Genomic DNA, 14,605 nt, shown 5'->3' on the forward strand with positions numbered 1-14,605 from the left:
CTGGTAAAATGGGACATACCCTCCGCCATGCACCTCACGGTGGTTTGCAGAGTATAGATGTAGATTTAGGTGTATATGTGGAATGAATCTTAGTTACAATTACATCTCACTGCAGTTTGAATTTCTGTGGATGCTAAGTCGTGAAGGTTTTGGGCAGAGAGCGTTAGGCATGGTTCTTAATACGTAAAAGAGTAGCAGTAATTATTTGTGAGATCTGTTTAATATCACTGCGAAGAACTGGCTGTTATCAAAATGAAGCCTGCGTAAAAGTATTTGTTATAGTTTACCACTGGAGTGTCAGCTACATAATGACTATTACTCAGAACTCGGATGTCAGCATGGTAACGAACTAATTTGGAAGTTCGTAACGGTGCGACTGGTAACCGTTGATACGAACCTGCGGCTCTGTGGCTATGAACGGGGTTTCGTATGCTCGTGTTAAGAGATAAGGCAACCTCGCACATGAGTTATAAACAACTAGTTCAATACGTTGCGACATGGGTACGCATCTGACGCAGTGAAACCTACACTCCCGTCTGGGACGGTGCTACAGCGAGCTTGGGATTACTTTGAGAGCAGACACGAAGATTTCCAGCATGGAGGGGTCAGTAAATCTACACAGCAATTTCTTTACTTTCTGTATCTCATGCGTTGTAAAATTTTTGTACTTTACCTCAAGGATAAATAATAGTAAACGTCAGTTCTCTTATTGCTTTAACCTGCCCATTGCGAGACTTGCGTCTCTTGCATCTTGAAGTGTGGAGATGATTGTCCTAATTTTATAACCTAAACTTAGAGAACCTCTACTACTTCTATACGTAGGTGTTGACTGCTAAGTCCCCATTCAAATTAACAGAAGCAAAAGTTTAACAGTAACGTCTGATAAGCATATTCGGTATCTCTCTCTCTCTCTCTGTCTCTCTCTCACACATACATACAAGCAGCCTGATTCCAACTTTTGATTCCTTTCTAATGACCTGTTCTTCGACGGGAAGTTTAACCCTAATCTTCCTCTTATGTCCTGCTTATGAAAATGGAATGCCACAAATACTGTCGCTCAAATCTGTTAAGCTACACTAAATGCCTTATGCAAAAGCAAAACTTGTGTTCTATGAAATCAGTACACTTAAGTTTTAAATTATTGCATCAACTGTTCCCTCAACCAAACTGCAGATAAGTACTGTTACTGCTGAAACAAAGTGACTGTTAGTCTAATCGCTTCACTGAAATAGTTTTATGTACTTAGCTAAGAGCAGCAGCTATTGTTAATGCTACCTATAGGGTGTTCGGAAATTACCGTTACAAACTTCTAGGACGTGTAGAAGGGGGTGAGTACATAATATTTTGAATAGGAACCCATGCGCGGTAACGTACCGTTTCCATTCTACGACGGTTTCAATTCAGATGTTTAATTCTTCCAATATTACTTGAGGAATTGAATTAAGCCTGACGTAGTACAATTGTTGGGTAACAATTCGAAAGGAAACATTACGAAGCATCCATATATCACAGTTTAATTTACGAGACTCCTGTAGAGACGAAGATTTACTGGCACCAGTTATAGCCGCTGCACTTAGAATTGAAGATACAACATGTGGGATGGAGAGCGTGTACCTAAGTGATAAATGGATGTTTAGTTATGTTTCCTTTCGAATTCTTACCGAATACTGTACTGCGTCAGGGATAATTCAGCTCCTCAAGCAGAAGTGGATGAGGTAAACATCAGAACTGAAACCGTCGTAGAACGGAAACGTTACGTTTGCGAATATGGGTTCCTATTCAAAATATTACGTACTCACTCCCTTCTAAAAGTTCTAGTAGTTTGTAACGGGAATTCCCGAACACCCTGTATAATGTGATAATATAATAATAATCTGTGACACAAAATATTTCAAACGCGTATATCTTTGTTTAACTCAACACAATTGCAGAAAATCTTTTCACAGATTATTTTTGTTGGGCTATATGTAACACAGATTATGGAATTTTGTCAAATATAGACTTTAATGAATATCGTGGCTCCTATATGATACAGACTGTTGTTGATGCACAGCAGCAACCAGCCACAAACTGGTTTTACATCATTTTATTCACAAAATGCCAACTACCGGTTTCGAATTAATACAGCTCAGCGTCAGACGGCTTTCATATAACGTTGGTTTATTGGTGATCTGCCGTGAAAGGGCTGCCTGGAAGATTTGTTTTTGCTGTTTTTCGCCAACAAAATATATTACTCTAGTTTTTGGTATTTTCACACCCACACGCATTGCTTTTCATTATTAAGCACTTTCGTTGGGCCTTAGAACGAATAACCAAACCACAACGCGTATTTTGACTTAGTGAGTGAAAGCCGTCTAACGATAAACTGTATTAATTCGAAGCGCGTATTGATACTTTTTGAATAGATTATCCTGAAACCAGTCTGTGGCTGGCTGATGCTGTATAACATCAACAATCTATAAAACACAATATTCTGACGACTGGACGGTTGCCGTTCCCACAAAGGCGTTGTAATCTGATGCCTATAGCTAAGCCCTTCCTTACCTGAAGTAAGGAAAATGCTTAGTCATATTACGGTATATTAGTCATATTGTCTATACTAACAGTGATTTTGCAACAACTCGATTCTGTCTTCAAGTGGTAACTGCCCTTAAATAAACCAAGGTGCCGGGAGCTGCAACTTATCTGTAACATCCACTATGTCAATGAGCATACACGTAAAGTTTTCGTAGCTACGGTTATGTTTCAGAAATTCTACGGAGCTTCCTACCATCTGTTAGGTCTTGATAACACGTACCGTTTTCGCCAAATACTTGCCAGTATGTACATCCTTGATTTTGGAACTCCGTGGCCAAGGATACAATGGAACAGCGAGTAGCGGACAGTCTGATTAACCAGAATCATGATCTCCATTTAGACAATGCATGGAGTCCTCTCGTTTCAAGTCGTTCTGCGTTTTAGCTTCCTAGCGTTCTGATACATGCCACCAATTCGAACGATGAATCACTAGTCAGATACTGTAGACTTGCGGATTCCCGAGGGGGTTTCATAGAGACTAGCTTACTGCGCATCTCGTCAACTTCAAACTGACATTTTTAAGCTATTTCCTTATAACGTTACTTGTTTACATTTTCGTCGTTTATTAGTAGCGACAATGATAAATAATTTTTTGTGTTACGGATATAAATAGAAATACGTCCAGAAGATACAGTCACTGTTCATAGGTTAAATAGGCCTACCATAAAAGTCTCAGTACGGTTGTCGTACTGGTAAGAAGTCTAATGTGTTGAAAAATGTCGAGACACAGTGTAATAAAAAGTTAATACCACAGGGCGAATTTATGTGACTGCACGAGCAAACATTTGCGAGGTAAGTGCTAGATAAAATCGGTGGTGTGAGAGCGTGTTACCACTCAATCCGTTGAATGTACTAGTGTACACATTTTGAACAGTGTTCACTTGCCGATAACATTTACGCTCCGTCTAAGACATTTGCTCCGGATTATACGGATATCCATCTCATTATGTTTATTTTAAAGAAGTCATCTACGACTTAGAAAATCATTATGTGCGTTTACTTTTTTAGTTTCACTAGGGACAAACGAAATTAAAATAGTTGTACCAGAAAGTAAGAACGGAAGAATTTTTACCTGAAAGTATTTACAAGTATGATAATTCGTTATTTTTCTGCATGTCATAGCTCGAAATTCGAAGTTTTTCGCGACATTTTCAGTTTGGCGAAGTAAGAGCGACATCTGAGTTTTGGCACTGGCACACAAGAGAAATGCCCTTGCGTTTGTCCCTTAAAAGCTATAAGCTAAGTTCATTCCAGATTCTGTGACGCTTTGAACAGTGTAGCCCGGCGCTGTCTGTACCAACGATGTAACGGCATTCGAAATACTGTGTGCAAAGCCCTTGCGGGCAAACCTTACTCCGTAGCGTAGTCACGTGGCTTTAGAGCAATGTGTGTTGGCGACAATAGTTTGTTCTGCGAAGTCTGGATCCGCGCTTCATAGATGTTGCTACTCTATGACTATCACTGTTATCCCAACAGTGGAAGCTGTACGCATTTCAATGAACTCTGCAGCATAGCTCTGCGTCACTGCGTTTTGACAGCTGATCGAATACATAACCATGCTTTCGCACTCGGAAGTCAAGTCACCGACTCGCTTTGACAATGGGTATTGGCAGAAATATATCAAGAGAAAATAATCATATCCCGAATGCATGCCAGAAAAGTTATGGAATACATATGACAATTGGAAATGTCAAACGTTCTAAGTACCACATCTCACATTTGTGTGCAGAATCAAAAAACAGTGTATCTCTCTTTGTACATAATTTATTTGTATCAGAAAGTTGAGAAGGTATTCCTGTAGCAGGCAATTATGCTGCTCAGAACGTCACTGCAAGGAATACTGAGACAAATTAGAAAATAAATGATTTATTACGAACGATCAAAGTGCCATATCAGGGAACTGACTCGTTCTAAATGCCAATAAGAAAGTTTTTGTTTCAAATGCCATTAATACCGGATCACTACATTTTATTTATGATACCACAAGTACAGAATTACAGTAGTAATGTTGTAACTAGTAAAACTGTAGTCATTACAAACCACTTTTCATATCTTTTAACTCTTTTCCAAGAGAATAACAAATTTAGATTCGAGAAAAAATCTTTCAGTGTTAGCTTCTATTCCTTACACACCTCTATTCTCGGGATCAGATGTTACAGAGCTTACAGCAGAACTCTCTGTGCTATCTCGAAAGAAATGTCTTTTCATAAAATTTTCCAGACACACGTTTTGTATGTTCACTTCTCCAACCATTTTTTTACTTGTAAAGATATTTTATGTGTATTATACCAGGACGCTGCTATTTTTGAAGCTTTACTTAAGGGTTGTGTAGTTAGTCGATAAGCTTATTTTGGCTGCAATGCTACTTTCAAGCGCTATGCAATTACGTAGAGATACTAGGACATATAATTTTTACGTTATATATCTGACTAATTTTGTAACAGTGTGTCGAGTACTTACTTCCATATCTCATCGTTGACTTGTAGCTACCAAATATTTCTGCGTTTTGTATTGTAGAATAGATCAATTTGTTTTTGTTTATATATTTTTTCTCACCCTTAGATGTTGTTGTTGAGTAAGTTTTGTTGAAATTTTCATTTTCTATAAATCTGATTGCTCTACTTGACAGCATTCGACGTTGTTGTATGGTTACATATTTGTCTTATTTATCTATGGAATTGTGTGGTGATCGCGTATTCTTTATAGAGGTTTGTGGGAGTAGTCTTTGCTTTTCAAACTATCATTACCATTTTCTAAAATTTCGACGAAATTTTCAATAAATTTTTTATACTTAAGTTCAGTCTGTTCGTTTAGGATTCTGTCTTGGTGTTTTCGTAAGTGTCTATATATTTCTATTTCTTCTAAAGGGTCATTATTGGGCCTTTAGGAATTATATGTGGGATTTTCATTGCGTGATCGAAGTGGTTTGCATTATGGTTTTCTGTCTTGAAATGGCAGAAAATGTGGATGGATTTCTGTCCCTCTTTCTTGATCAAGAGCGAGATGCAGTACTGAGAATGCAATAGCACTGAAAACGCGTTCTGTGAAAAAAAAACGGCACTTGGAACGTCTGACAATTCCACTCTTCAATTAAAATCGTTTTCTGATGTTACTGGCGGAAAAGAGCGGGTAACTTAGACAGTACCGTAGGTGCAACCACAGCGGAGGGGTATCAGTTGAGAGACCAGACAAACGTGTAGTTCCTGGAGAGGGGCAGCAGACTCTTCAGTAGCTGCAGGGACAAAGTCTGGATGATTGATTGAACTGGCATCGTTAACATCAAACAAAACAGCATTGTCGTGCTGGTACTGCGAACGGGCGAAAGCGAGGGGAAGCTACAGCCGTAATTTTTCCCGAGGGCATGCAGCTTTACTGTATGGTTGAATGGTGATGGCGTCATTCTACCCCGTCTGTCTGTCCATCTCTTCTCCCCCCCCTCCCCTTGGCCACCCCCCTCCCCTCCCTCCCCCGTCCATCACTTCCTCCCCTCTCTCTCTGCTCACCAGCTCCTCTCCCTACCTTTCTCCATCTCATCCTCTCCACCTTCTCCCTCTCTATGTCCATTTCCTCCTCGTCCTATCAATCTCCTCTTCCTCCTCTCCCGTCCCTTCTCTGGCCCCTCCTGCCCCTGGATCTGTGAGGATAGTAGGTTCAAGTATTGCGTATAGTTTTAATCTGCAAATAGGTGGGATTACATTTGGAAGATTCTGAATACATGGTAGTATTTCAATCATAACCCGATAAGCCATAAATATAACTTTCCTGTTTTCCGTGAAAATCGACTGCGTGGCAGAAAACAAAGCTGCACATAGTTGTGTATACAGTATACATATGTGCTGCTTTATTTTCTTTGGGCGAATATAAGCTTTATATTTCTAAAAATGTCGATACATTCTTGACCGACTTTCTTCAAATTTTCGCACAATACTCTAATAAAGATTCAGACGCACACAGGTTTTTTTTTTTTTTTTTAAACCACACTGTCCAGGTTTTCTGTTAAAACAAATTGCGAGAAATAAAATGCTGTGCAGTATATATATTGGTTCAGATACCCTGCTATCGTAGTTAATTGCGCGGTTTCTTTTTCTCACAGTCAGTATATATATATATATATATATATATATATATATATATATATAATTTGTGTAATGGTTTAGATACCGTGCTATCGTAGATAATTGACTGTGAGAAAGAAACCGCACATTTTCACTGCGCAGCATTTTATTTCTCGCAGTTTGTTTTAACAGAAAAACTACACAGAGTGGTTTAAAAAAAAATTATCTGTGTCCGTCTGAATCTCTTTACTTGAATATTGTGTAAGAATTGGAAGAAAGTCGGTCTACAACGTTTCAAAATTTTTAGAAATATGTAGCTTATATTCGTCCAAACATTTATTGGAATATGGGGTAAAAATTTAAAGAAAATCGCTCAAGAACGTTTCGAGAGTTTTGCTAAAACGTTTCCCGTTTATGTAGTACATACATATCTACATACTATATATATATTAAAAAATGTGTAGCCTATGTGCCTCCAACCGTTCATTAGAGTAACGTGCAAAAAATCGAAATCATGAATTTTTCGAGATTTTTGGTAACAATTTTAAACGAAGGCTTGTCTTTATGTAGTAGTAAAGGCCTATATACCGATTATACAAAATGTTTTGACCAACGAGCGTGACAGCAGACTTCCATTAACACGCTGTTTCCACATAACATTCCACTGTCAGTTTCACCGCTTTGTTCTGCTATATTATCCACAACCGAAATGGCTCAAATGGCTCTGAGCACTATGTGACTTAGAACTACTTAAACCTAACTAACCTAAGGACATCACACACATCCATGCCCGAGGCAGGATTCGAAACTGCGACCGTAGCGGTCACGCGGTTTCAGACTGTAGCGCCTAGAACCGCACGGCCACACCCGCCGGCACGAAGATTTGAGCAAGGGCAATGTGTTTCACGAAGAAAGACACGATTTTCTATCCCTCAGGTTTGTTGCGAGACACTTCAAGTTCATGATAACAAAAGCGAACACGACAGTAGAGAACGTTTTTGAACGATAGATGTCAGGAACAGGACGGTCAGCTTTCTTTTACGTAATGATAATTCAGGACGGTTTGGAGGATCTGAGTGAGTAACGGAAAACCTTCCTTGAATGTGTTTGTGTGACAGCGCCATCGGCGATAAGATCACCTGCGCATACAAACAAACTTGGTCGTTCCTCTGAGGCCATCGCCGTTTGATACTCACTGCCCATGGAAAAGTTTTATTACACGACAGACGGCCAGCAGCTAGTACTATATATTTCTGGATACTTCTAAGCTTACAGAAAGAACGTTTCTTTTTTCAAGTATTCTAACTTCAGGCCTACTGTGCTGCATTGTCTGTGAAAGAAAAAGTATTTGAATTTACCATTCTGTCGACTATGGGAAAAAAGAACGACGACGAGGTCATCATGGGCTGAGCATAAGCTCGGATTAGGGAAGGATGGAGAGAAAAAGGTAAGAAAAAAAGGACGATTCACCGCGAATAAAATAGCCAAATGGGACAGAAATCTGTAAATGTACATCTGTAAATGTAAATCTGTAAATGTACAGACAAACAAATGATTACAATTTCAGAAAAATTGCTTGATACACTACTGGCCATTAAAATTGTTACACCAAGAAGAAATGCAGATGATAAATGGGTACTCATTGGACAAATATATTATACTAGAACTGACATGTGATCACATTTTCACGCAATTTGGGTGCATAGATCCTGAGAAATCACTACCCATAACAACCAACCCTGGCCGTAATAACGGTGTTGATACGCCTGGGCATTGAGTCAAACAGAGCTTGGATGGCGTGTACAGGTGCAGCTGCCCTTGCAGCTTCAACACGATACCACAATTCATCAAGAGTAGTGACTGGCGTATTGTGACGAGCCAGTTGCTCGGCCACCATTGACCACACCTTTTCAATTGGTGAGAGATCTGGAGAATGTGCTGGCCAGGGCAGCACTCGAACATTTTCTGTATCCAGAAAGGCCCGTACAGGACCCAAAACATGCGGTCGTGCATTATCCTGCTGAAATGTAGGGTGTCGCAGGGATCGAATGAAGGGTAGAGCCACGAGTCGTAACACATCAGAAATGTAACGTCCACCGTTCAAAGTGCCGTCAATGCGAACAAGAGGTGACCGAGACATGTAACCAATTCGCACCCCATACTGTCTCGCCGGGTGATACGCCAGTATGGCGATGACGAATACACGCTTCCAATATGCGTTCACCGCGATGTCGCCAAACACGGATGCGACCATCATCATGCTGTAAACAGGACCTGGATTCATCCGAAAAAATGATGTTTTTCCATTCGTGCACCCAGGTTCGTCGTTGAGTACACTATCGTAGGCGCTCCTGTCTGTGACGCAGCATCAAAGGTAACCGCAGCCATGGTCTCCGAGCTGATAGTCCATGCTGCTGCAAACGTCGTCGAACTGTTCGCGCAGATGGCTGTTCTCTTGCAAACGTCCCCATTTGTTGACTCAGGGATCGAGACGTGGCTGCACGATCCGTTACAGCCGTGCGGATAAGATGCCTGTCATCTCGACTGCTAGTGATACGAGGCCGTTGGGATCCAGCACGGCATTCCGTATTACCCTCCTGAACCCACCGATTCCATATTCTGCTAACAGTCTTTGGATCTCGACCAATGTGAACAGAAATGTCACGATACGATAAAGCGCAATCGCGATAGGCTACAATCCGACCTTTATCAAAGTCTTCTCCTTCTTACACAAGGCATCACACCAACGTTTCACCAGGCAACACCGGTCAACTGCTGTTTGTGAATGAGAAATCGGTTGGAAACTTTCTCATGTCTTGAAAAGCTAATCATTTGCATATCACAGCATATTCTTCATGTCGGTTAAATTTTGCGGTAGCACGTCATCTTCGTGTTGTAGCAATTTTAATGGCCAGTAGTGTATATTCAAGAGAAAGAGCTTCACAAATTGAGCAAGTCAATAACGCGTTGGTCCACCTCTGACTCCTACTCAAGCAGTTATTCGGCTTGGCATTGATTGATAGAGTTGTCGGATGTCCTCCTGACGGATATCGTGCCAAATTCTGTCCACGTGGCGCGTCGGATCGCCAAAATCCCGAGCGGGTTGAAGGGCCTCGCTCATTATGCTCCAAACGTTCTCAATTGCGGAGAGATCCGGCGACCTTGTTGGCCAAGACTGGATTTGCAAGCACGAACACAAGCAGAAGAAACTCTCGCGTCTGCAGGCGGGTATTATTTGCTGAAATGTAGACCCAAGATGGCTTCCCATGAAGGGCAACAAAATGGAGCATAGAATATCGTCTTCGTATCTCTGTGCTGTAAGGGTGCCTCGGATGACAACCAATGGGGTTCTGGTGTGAACAGAAATGACATCCCCTAACCATCACTGCTGGTTGTCGGGCAGTACGGCGGGCGACAATCAACTTGGTATCCCACCGTTGTCTGGGGCGTCTCCAGACACACATTGGCTGGTCATCGGGGCTCAATTCCAAGCGGGATTCATCGCTTGCAGACCTTTCCATCTGCATCTGTTAACTGATTTTGTTGAACTTCTCTGTATGCTCTGTACGAAATGAAGTGAGGGAGATTGGGCGTTAACGTACAGTCCTCGATGAGTTCGATGGAGGTGAAGTACTGTTTCAGAAAGGGCGAGGATAAGGGAAGAAAACTGGCCACGTCCTTTTCAAGTGAGGTCTACCTGCATCCTTCTTGACTTGTGTAGGAAAGAAATGAAACTCTAGCTTTGCATGGATGTGCAGGAATCTGAACCCCACTCCTGCGGAATGTAGCGTCTCCAGTGCAGTAAAGAAGTTGATGAAGATGCCTCCTGTCCAGTTGTTGTTGTTGTGGTCTTCAGTCCTGAGACTGGTTTGATGCAGCTCTCCATGCTGCTCTATCCTGTGCAAGGCTCTTCATCGCCGAGTAACTACCGCAATCCACATCCTTCTGAATTTACTTAGTGTATTCATCTCTTGGTCTCCCTCTACGATTTTTACTCCCCACGCTTCCATCCAGTACTAAATTGGTGATTCCTTGATGCCTCAGAACATGTCCTACCAATCGATCCCTTCTTCTAGTCAAATTGTGCCACTAACTTCTCATCTCCCCAGTCCTATTCAATATCTCCTCATTAGTTATGTGATCTACTCATCTAGTCTTCAGCATTCTTCTGTAGCACCATTCTTCAAAAGTTTCTATTCTCTTCTTGTCTAAACTGTTTATTGTCCGTGTTTCACTTCCATACATGGCTACACTCCAGACAAATACGTTCAGAAAAGACTTCCTGACACTTCAATCTATGCTCGATGTTAACAAATTTCTCTTCTTCAGAAACGCTTTCCATGCCATCGGCAGTCTGCATTTTATATCCTCTCTACTTACACCATCATCAGTTATTTTGCTGCCCAAATAGCAAAACTCATCTACTACTTTAATTGTCTCATTTTTGTTTAATTCGACTACATTCATTATCCTCGTTTTGCTTTTGAGGGGTCCGTCTTATATCCTCTTTTCAACATACTGTCCATTCCGTTCAGCTGTTCTTCCAAGTCCTGCGCTGTCTCTGATAGAATTACAATGTCATCGGCAAACGTCGATGTTTTTATTCCGTCTCCCTGGATTTTAATTGTAATCCAATCTTTTTTTCCTTTACTTCTTGCTCGGTTTACAAAAAAAAAAAAAAAAAAAAAATGGCTCTGAGCACTATGCGACTTAACTTCTGAGGTCATCAGTCGCCTAGAACTTAGAACAAATTAAACCTAACTAACCTAAGGACATCACACACATCCATGCCCGAGGCAGGATTCGAACCTGCGACCGGAGCGGTCACGCGCTTCCAGACTGAAGCGCCTTTAACCGCACGGCCACAACGGCCGGCTCTCGGTTTACAGATTCATTAATATCGGGGATGGCTATAACCCCGTATCACTCCCTTGTCAACCACTGCTTCCCTTTTGCGCCTCTCGATTCTTATAACTGCCATATGGTTTCTGTATAAATAGTAAACAGCCTTTACAAAAACTGAACTCCTTCAAAACAGGCCATGAAGGCCCAACGGTACCGACCGGCTGCCGTGTCATTCTCAGCTCATACGCGTCACTGGATGCGGATACGGAGGAGTAGCTTCTCAGTGTGCCTCACAAGAGCTGAGTCCACCCCGCTTGCCAACAGCACTCGGCAGTGCGGATGGTCAACCACCCAAGTGCTAGCCCAGCCCGACAGCGCTTAACATCGGTGATTTGACGGGTACCGGCGTTACCACTGCGGCAATCCATTGGTAAATAGTCTTTCGCTCCCTGTATTTGACCCCTGCCACCTTCAGAATTTGAAAGAGAGTATTCCAGTCAACATTGTTAAAAGCTTTCTCTAAGTCTCCAAATGCTTTCCTTAATCTCTCTTCTAAGATACGTCGTAGGGTCAGTACTGCCTCGTGTGTTCCTAAATTTATCCAGAAACCAAACTGGTCTTCCCAGAGGTCGGCTTCTATCAGCTTTTCCAATCGTCTGTGTCGAATTCGTGTTAGTATGCGACTTATTAAACTGATAGTTCGGCAATTCTCACATCTGTCAGCATATGCTTTCCTTGGGATTGGAATTATTATATTCTTTTTGAAGTTTGAGGGTATTTCGCCTATCTCATACATCTTGCTCGCCAGACGGAAGAGTTTTGTCATGGCTGACTCTCCCAAGGTTGTCAGTAGTTCCAATGGAATCTTGTCTACTCCCGGGGCCTTGTTTCGACTTAGATATTTCAGTGCCCCGTCAAATTCTTCACGCAGTATCATATCTTCCATCTCATCTTCATTTCCGTCCTCTTCCATTTCCATAATCTTGCCCTCAAGTACATCGCGCTTGTATAGACCCTCTATATACTCCTTCAATCTTTCTGCTTTCCCTTCTTTGCTTAGGACTAGTTTTCCCTCTAAGCTCTTGATAGTCATACAGGTGTTTCTCTTTTCTCCAAAGGTCTCTTTAATTTTCGTGTAGGCGACATCTATCTTACACCTAGTGATCTATGCTTCTACATCCTTAAATTTGTCCTCTAGCCATTATTGCTTACCCATTTTGCACTTCCTGGCAATCTCATTTTTGAGACGTTTGTATTATTATTCGCGTGCTTTATTTACTGTATTTTTACTTTTTCTCCTTTCATCAATTAAATTCAATATCTCTTGTATTAGCCGGCCGTGGTGGCCGAGCGGTTCTAGGCGTTTCAGTCCGGAACCGCGTGACTGCTACGGTCGCAGGTTCGAATCCTGCCTCGGGCATGGATGCGTGTGATGTCCTTAGGTTAGTTAGGTTTACGTAGTTCTAAGTTCTAGGGGACTCATGACCTCATATGTTGAGTCCCAATGTGCTCAGAGCCATTTGAACCATCTCTTGTATTACCCAACGATTTCTAGTAGCCCTTGTCTTTTTACCTTCTGCCTTCACTATTTCATCTCTCAAAGCTACCCATTCTTCTACTGTATTCCTTTCCCCTGTTCTTGTCAAATGTTCCCTAGCACTGCCTCTGAAACTCTCTACGACCTCTGGTTCTTTCAGTTTATCCAGTCACCATTCCCTTAAATTCCTGCCTTTTTGCAATTCCTTCGGTTTTAATCTGCAGTTCATTACCAATGAACTGTGGTCAGAGTCCACATCTGCCTCTGGAAATGTCTTAATTCCACGTATGCAGCCTTCCTTCACGATGCTTAAACCAAGTGTTAGCTATGATGAAGTTAAGCTGTGTGCTAAATTCCATCTCTTCCATTTCCTACTATCGAAGACTATTAAATTTTCATCCCCCTTAACTATCTGAATAATTTCTTTTAGCCCATCATACATTTCTTCAAGCTTTTCATAATCTGCAGAGCTAGTTGGCATATAAACTTGTACTGCTATGGTAGGCATGGGCCTCGTGTCTATCTTGGCTACAATAACGCGTTCATAATGCTGTTCGTAGTAGCTTATCCGCGTTCCTGTTTTACTCGTATTATCCACTATTAATCCTACTCCTGCATTACCACTATTTGATTTTGTGTTTGTAACCTTGTACTCACATCTCCAGAAATCTGTTCCTCCTGTCACCAAACTTCAGTAATTTCCACTTTATCTAAATTTAACCTACCCATTTTCCTTTTTAATTTTTCTCATCTCTTGTCCGATTAATGAATATGACATTCCACGTCCCGATACTTAGAACGCCAGTTTTTTTCTCTCTCGATAACGATGTCTTCCAGAGTAGTCCCCGATCGCAGATTCGAATGGGAGACTATTTTACCTCATATATATATATATATATATATATATATATATATATATATATGTATGTATAAAATGTGTGTTACAGCATCATATATATATATATATATATATATATATATATATATATATATATATATATATATATATATATATAGTTGAAAATGACTGCAAGGCAGGAAACGAATCAGCACAGCATTTTCTTTCTCTCAGTTGCTTTTAACAGAATATATATATATGCGATGCATTGCCAGGTTCGCTGATCACTGTATGAAGCAGAACGATGTTTAATGCTGTTATCAAACTTCTCGAAAAGTTCTTGACCGATTTACTTCACGTTTTTACATGATGCTGTAACACACACACACACACACACACGAAAAGTTCTTGACCGATTTACTTCAAGTTTTCGTGTGTGTGTGTGTTACAGCATCATGTAAAAACGTGAAGTAAATCGGTCAAGATCGGTCACACACGAAAAGTTCTTGACCGATTTACTTCAAGTTTTTACATGATGCTGTAACACACACACAATATATATATATATATATATATATATATATATATGTGTGTGTGTGTGTGTGTGTGTGTGTGTGTGTGTGTGTGTGTGTGTGTGTTACAGCATCATGTAAAAACTTGAAGTAAGTGTTACAGCATCATGTAAAAATTTGAAGTAAATCGGTCAAGAACTTTTCGAGAAGTTTGATAACAACATTAAACATCGTTCTGCTT

The 14,605-nt window shown here is 40.9% G+C and overlaps 1 protein-coding gene across 2 annotated transcripts in view; it reads left to right on the plus strand.

Moving 5' to 3' along the window:
- The first annotated feature begins 581 nt into the window (after positions 1-581).
- Positions 582-14,605, plus strand: part of LOC126237426 (V-type proton ATPase subunit H) — a 169,991-nt gene continuing 155,967 nt past the window's right edge. For both annotated transcript variants that reach the window (XM_049947535.1, XM_049947537.1), the window contains exon 1: positions 582-604. In XM_049947535.1, coding sequence (XP_049803492.1) covers positions 597-604 — 8 coding nt within the window. In that variant the 5' untranslated portion in view covers positions 582-596. The remainder of the gene's footprint in view (positions 605-14,605) is intronic.

This window comes from Schistocerca nitens, chromosome 2, assembly GCF_023898315.1.
Source record: "Schistocerca nitens isolate TAMUIC-IGC-003100 chromosome 2, iqSchNite1.1, whole genome shotgun sequence".
NCBI classification, from domain to species: Eukaryota; Metazoa; Arthropoda; class Insecta; order Orthoptera; family Acrididae; genus Schistocerca; species Schistocerca nitens.